Source organism: Delphinus delphis, chromosome 6 (genome assembly GCF_949987515.2).
Source record: "Delphinus delphis chromosome 6, mDelDel1.2, whole genome shotgun sequence".
NCBI lineage: Eukaryota > Metazoa > Chordata > Mammalia > Artiodactyla > Delphinidae > Delphinus > Delphinus delphis.
Genome location: NC_082688.1, coordinates 5,470,696 through 5,484,677, shown reverse-complemented (window position 1 = coordinate 5,484,677; position 13,982 = coordinate 5,470,696). Strand labels below are relative to the sequence as shown.

The window sequence follows — 13,982 nt, the reverse complement described above, 5'->3', positions numbered from 1 at the left end:
AGTGATTAACCAAGCCTCAAAACGGGGCTAACCTGGCCTCCCGGGCCCAAGTGCTATGGGGACCGGTGACAACGTGGGGAGTACCTAGCACAGAGTGGGGCCCACAGCAGGCACTCAGTACTCAGTACCTGGGTGCCCACCTCACTGCAAGGCACCTTCCAGGTTACAAAACACCTTCACCCAACGTCTCTTCTGACCCCCCAGCGAGGCTGTGAAGGAGGGGTGATGGGTCTGCACTGGACAGGTGGGGCCCTGGGGACTGCACTCCCACCCATGCCCCATGGCTCTGACTTTCCAGGGCCCTCTGGTGTCCATCCCTTCACCTGCCCCCCACAGCGTTGCCAGGAGGGAGGGCTTGAGGCGTCATACGCTTGTTACAAATGGGGAAACTGAGGCCCAGAAGGAGAGGTCCCCCGGGGCTGCCTGGCGGGAAAGGAGCGCTATGGGACCCGGAGGAGGGGAGACAGGGTCACGGGCAGGCTGCAGCCAGCGAGCGTTGAAGCATGCTGGGTTTTACACACTGAAGCCGTCACTTGTCAGATAATAATAGCTCGTTGGAAGAAGGAAAGCAGAAATTTACAGCGCCGGCAGTTTACAAAATATGATTCTCGGCTCGTCTGGAAGCAGAGACCCTGCAAAGCTTTTAGTTGCCCTGTCAGTTTCTCCTCGACTGAGCAGATGATTCAGTGGGGCTGAGGCCTCGGGGAGAGGCTCTGAGAGGGACGGCGGGAGCATCGGGGCAGGGTGGTGGGCTTCTCCCTGGGCTCTATTGCAGGGTCCAGTAGACAGGCCCTGTTGGGGGAGCCCTGCAGAGGGATGCGGGCCGCCCCAGGGAGCAGGGGGCAGGGGGCTACCCTGCAGGGTGTGGGCAGCAAAGATCACGGGGTGCATTGGTTAAGTCGAATCAGTACTGCCCATCCTTCTGTGACAATGCAGGCATGCTCGAGAAACTCAGGCACGGCTGGCTCTTGCTAACGGGCCAGGAAGACCTCAGTTTAAACCAGCAAATGATTAAAGTTGAAAATGTACATATAAACATGCCCGGAATTAATGGGGAAAGTCAGTCCCTGCTCGCTGAGCCGCACAGATGCATTAAAGAGGGATTGGCAGGTTTTAGAGGCAGTGAAATCGGAGTTGCTGCTTCCAGCACTTCTCAGTGGTTTGAGTTTAAACAAAGCACTTCGCCACGCCAAGCCTCAGTCTGTCACTCCGTAGAATGGGGTAATGATCCCCACCTCCTAGGGCTATTGTGCTGCACAGCGCTTATTAACACCCGGTGTGGACCCAAAAAAAGATTTTCAGTGGCGGTCCCCCATGGGCTGAAACTTCAGTTTACAGACAATTTCCACCATCATAATAAAAGAGCTGCTGATATGCAAACAGCCCCTCTCACGTGCCATACGCCAGCCGAGCCCTGTACAGCCACGAGCTCCAGCAACCTATCAGGTATGGACTGTGCTATCCCTGTGTTACAGGTGAGGAGGCCCAGCCCAGGGAGGGCACCTGACATGCCCAAGGTCCCACAGCTGGTACTTGGTGGAGCCTTCACTGTGCTGACTCCAATCGTGAGGACAGAACCTCTCAGCTCTTCCGCTCCCGGGCCAGCGGGCCTCCGACATCCGTGCGCATGTGTCACCCGGGTGGGTGCTTGTTGAACTGTTGGGGCCCTGGCGGGGTTTGGGGGTGAGGTCTAGGGACATATCTTTTAACAAGATATGTTAAAAGAGACTCCGGCCATTGCTTTGAAAAACCTGGCTCTGCGCTGATCAGCTAAGGGTCTGGGCAGCTTGTAGAAGGGGAACTAGGAGCTATGGTGACCTAACTGCAAGACCCATGGTCTCTGAAATCACCTGGAGTCTGTGGGAAACGAGTCAAATTAAACATTCTTGTGAGAAGTAAATATATCAGGGAAGCCAAGGCACTGCTGGGTCCCAGAACTGTTAGTCTCACAGGAGCAGCTCTAGGCCTCCGCATGGGTGGGTGGGTGGGAGACCCCGGGCCCCTGCCCCCAATCCTCCACCCCTGCCCTAAGGGTGAGCGTTTGAGGGCGGGTCTGGCTGACCAGGGGCCGAGCCATGTGGAGAGTGGGGTGGGGCACCCAGAGCCCCCCAAACGTCTGGAGGTCTCCCCGAGCTCTGCAGACGAGGGCGAGGATGTTGCAGATGGAGCGGGGGGCAGCAGGAGGGCAGCTGAACACCCCACCCAAGGATGGGGAAGCCGCCTTCCCATCAGTCACCCAGACAGGATGAGGAAGACTGTAATTTCTCTAGCTGCAGCCTTCAGAGGGAGGGAAAAGGTCCACTGCTCTTGAGCTGTTGGGTGACCAAATGCCTGGTCACCTCGGGTGTCTGGAAGGGGCTAGGACCAATGGCAGTGGTGGGGCTCACCTCCCAGTCCAGAAGGACCTAAGTCACGGGGGGCATGGGGTACAGGGCTGGAGGCTGGGCGGCGTTCCAGAGGCCAGATGCCAGGCCTGACTCTGGACAAATCACTGCCCCACTCTGGGCCTCAGTTTTCTCTTCTGGAAAATGGCAGAGGGCCAATGAGATGATACTGGATCTCCAATCCTATGAAGGGGGAAGTTCTTGCTGGTGCACAAGGCGTGGTCAGTGCTGGAAACCTTCACCCAGATCTACCTGGTGCTTGCTGGGACCTGGCTCGGCTCTGGGAGGGGGCGGGCGCGGGGGTGGGGTGGAGGTGGTGAGGACAGTCTGCGGGTCTGGTTGAGCTCCTCAACTGGTCCCTCCTTCCCTGGAAAGCTGTGGGCATCAAATGGCAGCGAACGGGGGGATCTGGGGAGGGGGTGCAGCTCTCTCTGGCCACGTGGCACAACTGGGGGGAGGGCTTGCCACTGACGAGCCACATGACCTTGAACCTCCATTAGCCTGACGGAGGCCACGTCCTGCCTTGCCGGTGTCTCACCTGCTCTGGAGCGCCTGGGAAGCCCCTGCAGCCCTGGATCTGACTCGACTGTTGGACGCCGTGGATGCTACACAAATACCCAGGTCACCAGGAAGGCATTCAGGTAAAGGTTTGAATCCTGGCCACACCAGCTGTGTGGCCTCGGATGACACTCTCACCTGCCTGGGCCTCATTTGCTAGTCCGTGGATGGGAATGGCCACAGCCCCTGGCCCCGGGGCACTTGGGGATTGAGTGATGCCGCGGGCCTCAGGCACCCAGTGGGCCGGCGTGCCCCTGACTCCCGCCACCCCTGCCCAGACCCCGAGGCACAGAGCCCACCCTTACCTGGATGAAGCGGCCCTGCTCGCTCTGCAGGGCGCTGAGCCCCTGGCCCAGCACGCTGTGCCCCTTCCGCAGCCCCACGCACTCCGCCTGCAGCTCCGAGGCCCGGGCCAGCAGCCGGGGGAGCTGGTCAGCCAAGGTGTCCAGCAGTTCCCACTCCTGTTGCCCCGCCAGCCACGGCTCAGGCTGGCGCTGGCTCAGCGCCCGCAGCACAGAGGCCTGGGCGCCCTCCAGGCGGGCGAAGCCGTCGGCGAGGTCAGGGCAGCGTGGGTCGATGAGGATGTTGAGGCGCGAGGCGTCGGCCCTGTCCACGGTGACCAGGGCGCTGTTGGCACCGGCTGGCCCGGTGCTGACGAGGGGCGGGGGCGCCGTGCCCGGCACATGGGCGTGGTTCAGGAAGAGCACGGCGCCGGTGACGGCCACGGCCAGCAGCACGGCCAGGGATAGCAGCACGGTGCACAGCGCGTAAGTGCAGCTCGGCCGCTGTGGGCCAGCCCGAGGCACATGGACACAGAGACAGAGGGACAGACGGGAGAGAGAGGGGGCAGCATCAGGGGCAGACCGGGGCCTCCAGCTCTGCCCGGTGAGGAGGGCCCAGGCAGCCCTAGGATGGGGCCTCTGGCCTTTGTGAGGCCTGGACGAGGCTCAGAGGGTCCCCTTCTTGGGGACGGGGGAAGGGAGTCACACAGAGATGAGAAACAGAGTCCCAGAGGGGAGACAGAGACAGGAACACACCAAAGATAGCAAGATGGAGAGAGCGAAAGTTGTAGGGAGACAAAGATGGAGAGGATGACAAAAGAAACAGAGGCAGAGCCGGGGAGACTGATGGAGAGAGAGGCACCCTTCCCTCGCTGCCCCTGTCCTGGCCCACGTGGCCCGCCTGGGGTAGGCACATCTCCCCACGTGGAGCCCTCCTGGGTCTGGTAAGGGCGGGAGGTAGAGACTCCCACTCTGCAGCCAGACGGGCTGGACTCAGGTCCCCAAGCTGTCATTTCCTGCGGGGTGACCTTGGGTGAGGGACTTCACCCCCCCGAGCCTTGTTGTCCTCATCTGTAAAATGGGGGCAATAATGACATGCCCACCCCATATGCAGGTACCTGCTGTGCAGACTCAGGAAGAGAGCTGTAACAGGGACAGCAGCGATGCTACAAGTCACTGCGCTGTCTCAGCAGAATGAGTGCCTTGGGGTCACGGGCGCCCGTCACTGAAGGTCCCTTTCAACCCAGAGCACCCACATCCTGAGTCCTGAGGCCGTTGCAGGCGCACGAGGCTGCCACAAGTCCCCAGGCAGAGGGTGGCCACCTGAGCATCTCCCCTCCCCCTTTCCTCTCCTTCCTCCTCCTCCCCCCACCTCTTCACAAAGCACCCCCTCCACCCCCCAGACCCAGTAGGGACTAAGTACAAAGGAAGCTGGAACCCAGTGCAGCTTGTAATTAAAGGAGGCACCATGATGTATAGCAAATCCAGACTCGCTGGACCGAATCACGCATGGCCCAAAAGGAGCTTGCAAAGCGATCACTGAGCATTGGACACACGGAGAGACTGAGGCCCAGAGAGGGCCAGGGGCTTGCCCACAGTCACACAGCAGATTAGAAGCAGAGCTCAGACTGCACCCTCAGCCTCCTGCCTCCTCCCCAGGGCCAGGCATCTCCTACCACTGAATTTCCCCCACATTTTCAACTTTCTGAATCCAAGACACATCTTTAAACGGATTAGTAAAGCACTTGGAGCCGTGCCTGTCATGCTGTGTTTAGGCAATAAATATTAGCGGCTTTTTCTATCTCATGATCAATGTGCACAGAGCATCTGGAGGTGTTGGGTTTTTTATTTTCCACCCAAAGTGCTATTTCTGTGTCACTGATGCTAGGACGTACCTTCCCTGTTTTATTTTTTTTCCCTTCGCATTTTAATGTCTCCGACGTTTGGGGGGAATCTTACAATTGTAATTGACAACTTTCCTTTCCCTCTCGGTGATATATAAAATAGCCTCTTACATCCCGCGTCTTACTATGAGAAAATATGGTAGAGCAAACAGCTTCTTTTCCGTAAATTCAAATTCTACAAGTCACTCCTGAATCTCCTACTTGGCACCAGAGGAGGAAGAAGGAGGGGGTCTGTGTTGTTGGCAACATGAGGGAGAGGATTCCTTAGCCTGTCGCTGCAGTGGGGAAGCCTCTCCACCCCTGCCCAGGCCCGGGGGGCACATCCATCCTGGGCTCCCCACACCTACGCGATTCACTCCAGCCAGACCCTAAGGTGTCGTCAGCTCTGCACAGGCTGCTCCCCCAGCCCGAGACATCCGCTTCCTCTGCTTCTCTTCCACCGGCCTAAACTTGATCTCTTCCTTCAGGCCTCAGCTGGATGTCACCTCTTCCAGGACTGTTTCCTCAGCCCTTCTCCCGGTTTGTGTGGGGCTCTCCCTCGGTGTTCCCACAGCCCTCCCTCCCCCCACGGTGGCATTTACCAATTTGACTTCATTCATTCACTCAAACACCCGTTCAATATTCCTCGGGGTCCCCGTGAGCCAGGCTCCAAGCCAGTCCCTGACTGGGGGACAAGGAGGGAAAATCACCCCAGCCCTGCCCTGAGGGAACGCATGTCCCGTAGACTGTGATTCTTACCCTCTTTGCGGGCACGGATCCCCTTGGGGACTTGGGGATTTGATGAAAGCTGTGGATACAAGGAAATCTGGGACTTGGGGACCCGCAATGCCCAGGTCCAGGAACCCTGCCCTAGACCATGAGCCCCTCCACCCCACAAAAGGCGCAGAGCGGCTGGTTGTTGGACTGACGGAGGGACAGACAGATGGACCAGGTCATTTCTCTGTGACCCTGCTGGCTTGGGGAGGAGGCAAAGGCCCTGGGACCTACGGTGCTTGGCAGGGCAGAGGCCATAACCTCCACGCTGAGCCCTGTGCCCACCTGGGATGGCCTGGCAGAGAATGAAGGCCACCTCCAGGCCGCCCCATCCCTGTCACTGCGGGTCAGCACGTTCCACACGGGCAGGCACTGCCTTATCACCGCTCATCCTTGAGCGCGTACGGTGTTCCTGCCACTGAAACCTCCAACACCCCCCTGCTGTGGCTGGATTCATTCTGCAGATGGGAAAACTGAAGCTCAGAGAGAGAAGACCCTTGCCCAAGGTCACATGGGAGGCAAGCGGTAGAGCCAGCATTTGAACCCAGGCCCGGGTGACTCTGGAATCGCCCATCTGTGCCGAGACTGTTTGCTGAGCCATCTGACCCCATTCCCGCCTCTGCCAGAAGTGTGACTGGGGTTTGAGAGACAAACCCTGTGTCAGCAAGTGAGTCCCTGTCAGGCTCCTCCCGGAGTCCGCTGGGAGACACCTTGCCCCGAGCTGCTCTGAGCAACGTCCTCCACTGAAGAGCATTAAGGTCCCCAGCTGGCGAGGCAGAGTGGCCGGCCTCGTCCCTCCTGTGTCCCGGGATCCCAGCCCTCTCGGCATCCACTTCCACCCAGGCCCTTGGTCCCTGGCGGGAAGACAGAGGGCACAAGGGAGGGGAGGGGCTGGAGAAGGCTACAAGGTGTCCCCTGAGGGGCAGGGGGACGACGAGCCTGGAGATGAAACAGGCCACTCAGCAGAGGAGAATCAGTCTTCAGAGATCACCTTAAACATGAAGTGCTGTTCGCTTTTATAGGCTGCCGCTTACGTGCCTTGCAAAGAAATCTGCCCGAGATGCTAAGGGGGGGCTTCAGGCGTGAGCAGCCCAGCGGAGCGTGCGGGGGTCTGGCGCTTACTCATCAGCCCTGGGCTGGGGAAGACTGGGTGCCCACACCCCTGGGATCTGCGGGAGGCGGGAGGATGCACACAGGGCCCCCGCCTCTCAGGGGCAAGGTGCCTGGAGATCGGGAAGGTATCCCAGGCGGTGAGCCTCAGAGGAACCAGGGTCTGAGACCCACTGCTGGTACTAAACACCCGTGTGAGCTCCCGGCTGGAGAGGTGTGGTTTTGTCCCCTGTGTGACCCCCCGTGCTGGCCCCCGGTCCAAGGCTGCCCAGGAAGTCCCAGCCAAGGGGAGGACGAGATGGGCTCGTGCCCGGGGAGGTGGGGGGCAGGAAGCCCCAGAGCTGCCTCGGTGGAGGGGTGGCGTCCGTCCCAGCTGCCTCCTCCGAGTTCCCAGCCTCCAGAGGTGGCCATGGGGTCTGGCGGAGGCCAGGAGAGCTCTGGAGGAAGAGGCTCATGGCCACCGTGCTCCGCCCAGCCCGCACCCCCTCTTCTTCTTTGCTTTTTAAGGAAGCTGGGTCGTGGTCCCCTGGGTAGGCTGAGACTACACTCCTTGTACCAAAGGGGGAAGAAGAAAGTCTCCCCCCTGGGGGAGGCCAGGCAAGGCTGCTCCCAGCCCCCCATCTCCTAGGCACACCCCAGCCACTGGCAGCATGGCTGTTCATCGTGGCAGAAACACACTGTGCGGCTGTGGACTGGGAAATCCAGGGGGGATGTGGTGTGTGCTCTGGGCCCAGCAGGGACTCAGAGCTGCACATGGGCTCATGGATCATGTAGGGGGCAGGCAGCCCAGCCCCTGCCCAGCCTAGAGCCCCTGGGGAAGTCTTCCTCGCCTCTCCCCAGGAGCCCACATCTGCTCCCACGGCCAGGCAAATGACTCCTGACCTGGGCTGGACTCTGATCCCCTGACCCTGGCAGAAGGGGGATCCCAGAGACCCCTTAAAATGAGGAGCTGGATGTTCTGCTCAAAACTCTGGGGTCCCAAAGACTTGGGACTTGTTCTATGAGCCCTGAGGAAGAGTGCCCTGTCCTGCCTCTTTTTTTTTTTTTAATAAATTCATTTATTTTATTTATTTAATTTTGGCTGTCTTGGGTCTTCGTTGCTGTGCGCGGGCTTCTCATTGCGGTGGCTTCTCTTGTTGCGCAGCACAGGCTCTAGGCACGCGTGCTCAGTAGTTGTGGCTCGCAGGCTCTAGAGCACAGGCTCAGTAGTTGTGGTGCACGGGCTTAGCTGCTCCGCGGCATGTGGGATCTTCCCGGACCAGGGCTCGAACCCGTGTCCCCTGCCTTGGCAGGCGGATTCCTAACCACTGCACCACCAGGGAAGCCCTGTCCTGCCTCTTAATGTGACCTATGCTGAGGGCCATCTGAAGCCTCAGGCCACCGGGAAGGCCCTGGGGGGAGTGGCCAGAGGTGTTCTAGGGGACAAAGAGAAGGGTCTGGGAGCGGCTCACATCTGCCCCCTCCCGGAGGCTCCAAGCCACCCAAGCTCGGTCACTCCCCCGACAGCACTCAGCTCCGGGTCCGTTTCAGATGCGGGAGGGTCTCCAGGTGTTTCTTGTGAGGGTCTTGCTCACCCTCCCCACCCCCCACAGCTCCAGGCCTCCAGCCCACGGAGCCCCAAACCAGGCTCACTCCACCCCACACCTGAGCCCTCCTGCGATTCCCACCCGGGGATGGTACCAGCCTCACCAGCCGCCCCCTCCAAAACCTCCCTGTGCTCCCCTCCCTCACCCCCGCGCTCAGCCAGCACCTGGCTCTGTCCACTCCACCTCCTCTAATCCCCTGGTCCCCTCTGTCCCCACGCCCCCAGCCCTGCCCTGGTCCAAGCCCCGTTATCTGCTTCTACATCACCACAACCATCTCCTCGTTAGCCCCCCTGCCTCCTCCCGGCCCCGCCAACCAATTCCCCACCCGGCGGCCAGGGACGCTCCTGATGGCAAAGGGCCCAGGACACTCGTGCTCAGACCCCTCCAGGGCTGCGGAGGCCCAGGAGCAGGTCCCACCCCGCCTCCCCCATACCAGCCTCAGCTATAGCTGCCCTCCTCCAGCCTCCGCCTGGTGGTTCTCTGCACCTGCCTGGCTTCTGTCATTTCCCCCAACACACCTTGGTGTCCCTGGAGCACAGATCTGGCAAATGCTGCTCAGCTTAAGCATCACCTCCCCGGGGAAGTGGTCTCTGCACTCCCACCCCTGGCCTCCCCTGGCCTCCTGGCCTCCCCATCACAGCCACACCACTGGGCTAGCGGGTGAGCTCCGTGGGGCAGCCCGTGGCCAGAGGAGGGGCGCAGGAAATAGGAGAAGGAAGGAGTCCTTGACTTGTAGCCCCTGTTCTTCACTTACTTCACCCTCCTTCTCTCTCAACCCAGGCACAGTGACCTCAGCCCAAACCCCAGGCAACAAGACAACAGAGGCGTGTATTGTTTCCTTTTTAGTGCCCATCGTGGTTTGTAATAATCCCACGATGTGTTTGTCCCTCCCATGAGACTCTAAGCTCCCGAGGCACAGGTTCACAGCTACGTCTCCTAGATGAAGCAGGGACTCTATAAATAGTCACTGAGTGAATTAAATGCAGCAGGCTTTAGGTTAGACATCAAGAAGAACTTCCCAACGAGAATTTTTTTTTCCTTTCTGGAATATTTTTCAAAGTTTTGAAAATATTAGGAGACATGGCCTGGGATAGTTCAGAGGTCGACCTCCCTGTGGAGTGGCTTGACTCAGGGACTGCTCAGAAAAAAGCCCTCCCTTCCCCGCAACAGGGGAGAAGGTTACAGGGTGACTTCCTGCCCCACACTCCAAGACTAGGAGAATCATGTCTATTTCTAGATCCTTTTATCTGAGCAACTCCAAACTCCTGGCAAATATTCCACCGTAATCTCCTGCCCTAAGGCTGTGAGAGCCCCTTCATTCTGCAAGGGGAGAAGGGACGTTCTCACGAAGTTGGCACCTTGTCCAACGTCACCCAGCCAATGAGGAGCTGAGGCCAGACAGGCCTGGGACAGAGCCGGCCTAAGGCTGTCCCTGAAACAGCAACACTTGGATGCAGGCCCTTCAATGGCACTGGGTGCCGCGCATGCCCTGGGATCACACACTGGGCGCTGGAGCCCTCTCCTTGGGAATTACATAATATGCCTGAGTGAGCTGAGTCAAGGGCAGTCAGCGTCTCTCCCTGCATCTTCCCAATAAGGCTCATCGGCCACCCTGGAGGACCCAGGTTCGAGTCCTGGCTGCGGCTCTCTTAGCCTCAGTTTCCTCGTCTGTCAAATGGGTTGATCGTTCCTGCCGCCAACCTCCCAGGGTGGTTTGACTAAGAAAGGAGAGATCTGCAAATGAACCCAGCTGGCACTCAAGAGTGTGGCACTGGCGTCTTTTCTGGAGGAAGTGCCCTGTTAAAGAACCTCAGCCAGGTCCTTCTGGAGGGAACTGGGTGGTCAAGTTGCTTTCCCTGGTGGGCAAAGGGGGGATCGGGACGCTGACAGCCTGTAAAAAGGGACAGGCTACTTTAAGAGCAACGCTCCTCAAGGGTGCACAGAGCTTTACAGTTTGCAAAGCACACCAGTATTTCACTCGGCCCTCGTTAACAGCCCTTGTGAAGTGAAGAGGAAGCAGGGATTGCTCTTCCTGTTTTGCAGATGGTAAAGCCCAGACTCAGAGAGGGGGAGTAACTTACCCAGAGTCACACAGCATGTCAATAGTCAAGATGAAACTATTGGAGAAGCAGAGGAGGAGAGAAGGCCAGGCCCAAGGGAACTAGGGCAGGTGAGGTTCTCTCTTCCAACAGTGGGCACAGGAAAGGCCTGGTCTCGTATCTGAATCTTCAGGCAAGCCTGGAGCTAGCACAGGGCAGCCTGTCTATATGCTGGATCACCAAAGGAGTGGAGTGGGGAAGTGGTGCTTGATACTGGCCCAGGCCTCTAGGACCACAAGCGCTCGGCAGTCTCCAATGCCAAGGGGCAGACGGCTGGGCTCTGGCCTGGTGTCAGCTGGAATATATTTTCCAGGAAGCAGCGGAGAGGCTGGGGCCTACCCAGGAGGCCTTAAAGCCACATTTCAAATAGATCCCCCAGAAGCCACCTCCCCTTGAGACACATCAGCACTTGCTGGCTCCTCTCCCACAGTTCCTCCTGGCAGGGCTTCATGCAGTTCAATTCAGCAAATATCCCTCAGCTCCCAGCCTGAGCTGCATGGAAGGACAGGAGACTGGACTCAGGGGGAGACCCCAGGATGGGGGCCCAGAAGGAGTGCATGTCCACAGGGAGCTCCTGACGGAATAGGGACTCAAGGCTAGGGAACATGGCAGGGAGAGATAAAGGCAGCTGAGATGCACAGGCTAAATGCTGCTGGGACTTCAAGGCAGAGCCACCAGGCATCAGGGAGGGCTTCCTGGAGGAGGTGGCATCTGAGTAGATTTTGAAGTATATGTAGGATTTTCCTGAGTGAAGTGTGTGTGTGTGTGTGTGTGTGTGTGTGTGTTTGGGGGAAGATGAGACAGCAAAGGTTTGGAAATGGGCAGTCTGGTGTGGGACCAGAGGCTGGCAAAGGACAAGATGACAAGCAACCAGTACCTGTAAGGAAACTAACGGGAAGGGAGAGCGGGCCAGGCTGGAGATGGCTTGAACAAGTCGAGGAGGTAAGACTGCTCTTGCTAAGCTGGGAGAAAGTCAGATCCCAGCAGGAGAGGACTTTTTGTCTGGGGCTGGCTTGGGTGTGCACCTGATTTAACAGAGGAATAGACCAGCCCGGGAAGGCATTGGGAGAGGCTTGGGGTCAGACCTGGCTTTGAATCTTTGCTCTCCTGCTAACATGCTGTGTGACTTGGGTGCATGCCTCGACCTCTCTGAGCTACCATCCCCCTGTGACGTGGGCATGTGCATCCCTGCCTAGCCCCCAGGCTGCTGCAGAAAGTGAGATTGTGCAGACGGTTGGGAAAGGGCTTTGCAAAGTGTGGAGGCATGCCACGGCAGTGTCACTCCAGACAGAATGCGCAGGCTGCCGCTCCTGGGAGTGAGGGGCCGCCAAGGCCCGCCCCTGCCACCCCCTTCCTGCCACTGCAAACAAGAACTGTTCCTTCCCCAATGACATCTGTCTGGGAGAAATTTGAAATTTAAAACGGGCAGCTCCATTATTTCCTCTCCTTGCCGAGCGGACTCCTCATCTCGCCTGCCTGCCCCAGTCCCTTGGCAGCCCAGCCTGGGGCAGCCTCAGGGCTGCCCCTCCATTCAGCTTCCCATCTCCAGCCCCCTCTCTGGCCAGCCCTGGAGCTCTGCCCTCACCCCCTTCCAGGCCACAGCCCTGGGCACCCTCCACTGCCCCTGAAGAGGCAGCAGGAAGGGTGGAATGAACAGACCTGGAGCCCAAGGATCCAGGTTCAAATCCCAGCAGAGCTGCATAGCCTCGGGCAGAAGCAACCCTCGCTGAGTCTTACTTTCCTTGTCTTAAAGCTGGAGAATCACAATATCCAGGGTTCTCACATGAGGCAAATATTTATTGATTCTCTACTGTATGGGGTCGGGGGTCGGCTGGCTAAAGTGTGAGGATTCAGAGGAGATGGGGGTGATGGGGCGCATGCCAGCCGCCTAGCACAGGGGGTGCTCAGGGTGAATACTTTAGTGGTTCAGATGCCCATTGTAGAGGTGAGGAAACGGAGACTCACACTTAAGGGCCGGTGACACTGTAAACTCCGTAGGTCCCCTACTGCCTCTGCGCAGATGTGCACCTGAGTCCGTTGTGGAGCAAAGGGGCTTCTGCAGGGGTGCCGCCCCCATCCACAGCCCGAACCTCAAGTTCAAGCCTCCTATAGAGGAGGAGGAGAGGAGGGTGCCCGCCCCAACCCGGGCCTGTCGAGCCTCACGGGGGTACGCCCCAAACTCCAGCCCGGGTGCCCAGCCCGCAGGCCAGAGAGGCCACTGCCTCGCCCACCGCCCCATGTCCCCACGATCCGGGCCGCGCGTACCTGCGGCTTGTCGCGCGGCCGGTCCTCAAGTTGGGAAGCGCCGCCCACGGTCTTCCACCGGTCGTTGACCATCTTCCGGCAGGACTGGTGGGGACGCCGGGCGAGGCGCGCCGCTGCGGAGCGCAAAGGCGCCGACGTGGGCGCGGGCTCGGACGAGGGGCGCGTTCTGCTCGCCGGCTTCCCGCCTCGGTGCCCAGCGCCGGGGCGGCCCGGGCCAGCGGGCGTGCGTGTGCGGGTGTGCGAGTGTGTGTGCCTGCCGGCGTGTGCGCGGGTGTGTGCGGGCGACAGCGGGAGCGGAAGCGCGAGAGCCGCCGGCAGCCAGCCGCCTGCCCGCCGCTCGCGCTGCGCGCCGTCCCCGCTCCCGCCTCCCGCGCCTCCCCCTGCGCGCTCCTCTCCCTCTTCCCGCCTCCCTCCTCCCTCCTCCCTCCTCCCTTCCTCCTTCTCAATCTCCGTGTCTTTTTTGTCTCGTACTCTCTTTGCCTTTTATTGCTCCGAGCCCGGTCTCCCTCTGACACACACGCACACACTGCGGACGGCGATAAACTCCACCTCCCCAAAGCCTAATAGAGAGGAGGCAGACCGGCCCAGACCCCCGGGCCCAGCCCGGAGGGCAGTAAACAGCCGCGGGCAGCCAGGCCCTCGCCGGCTCCGGAGGGGCCCGAGAGCCCCTGGGGCCGCCTCCTCGCAAACTTCCTCCCAGGCCGGACCCTCGCCAACTCACCGTGCGCGGGGGGCGCGGCGCCGGGCGGGCCCCGTGGGCGCCCGGGGTGGGCCGTCGGGCGTGTCTGAGGAGCGGCGCCGCGCTCCTCCTGGCCCCCTCAGGGCGCTGGGCTCACCCTGAGAGCCGGGCTGGGCCTGGGGTGTGGGCCGGCCGGCGTGCGTCCCCTGCCGGTCTCCGAGGTCTGAGTCCGGACCCCGGGGCCAGTGCGCCCAGTCCCGGAGTCTCCAGCCACCAGGGACCGCCCCCTCCGGACCCCGACCCGCGAGCCGGCTCTGGGGGCGCTTCGGCCACAGTCGGTAGACCTGTGCCCCGGCGCTCGCG

At 60.1% G+C, this 13,982-nt stretch overlaps 1 protein-coding gene across 1 annotated transcript in view; it reads right to left on the bottom strand.

The window, feature by feature from the left end:
• The window catches only part of FIBCD1 (fibrinogen C domain containing 1), a 33,631-nt gene extending 20,619 nt beyond the window's left edge, over nucleotides 1-13,012 (bottom strand). Inside the window, exons 1-2 of the mRNA XM_060013276.1 lie at nucleotides 12,941-13,012; nucleotides 3,248-3,727 (exon numbers count right to left, since the gene is read on the bottom strand). Coding sequence (XP_059869259.1) covers nucleotides 3,248-3,727; nucleotides 12,941-13,012 — 552 coding nt within the window. The remainder of the gene's footprint in view (nucleotides 1-3,247; nucleotides 3,728-12,940) is intronic.
• Nucleotides 13,013-13,982: the final 970 nt, after the last annotated feature.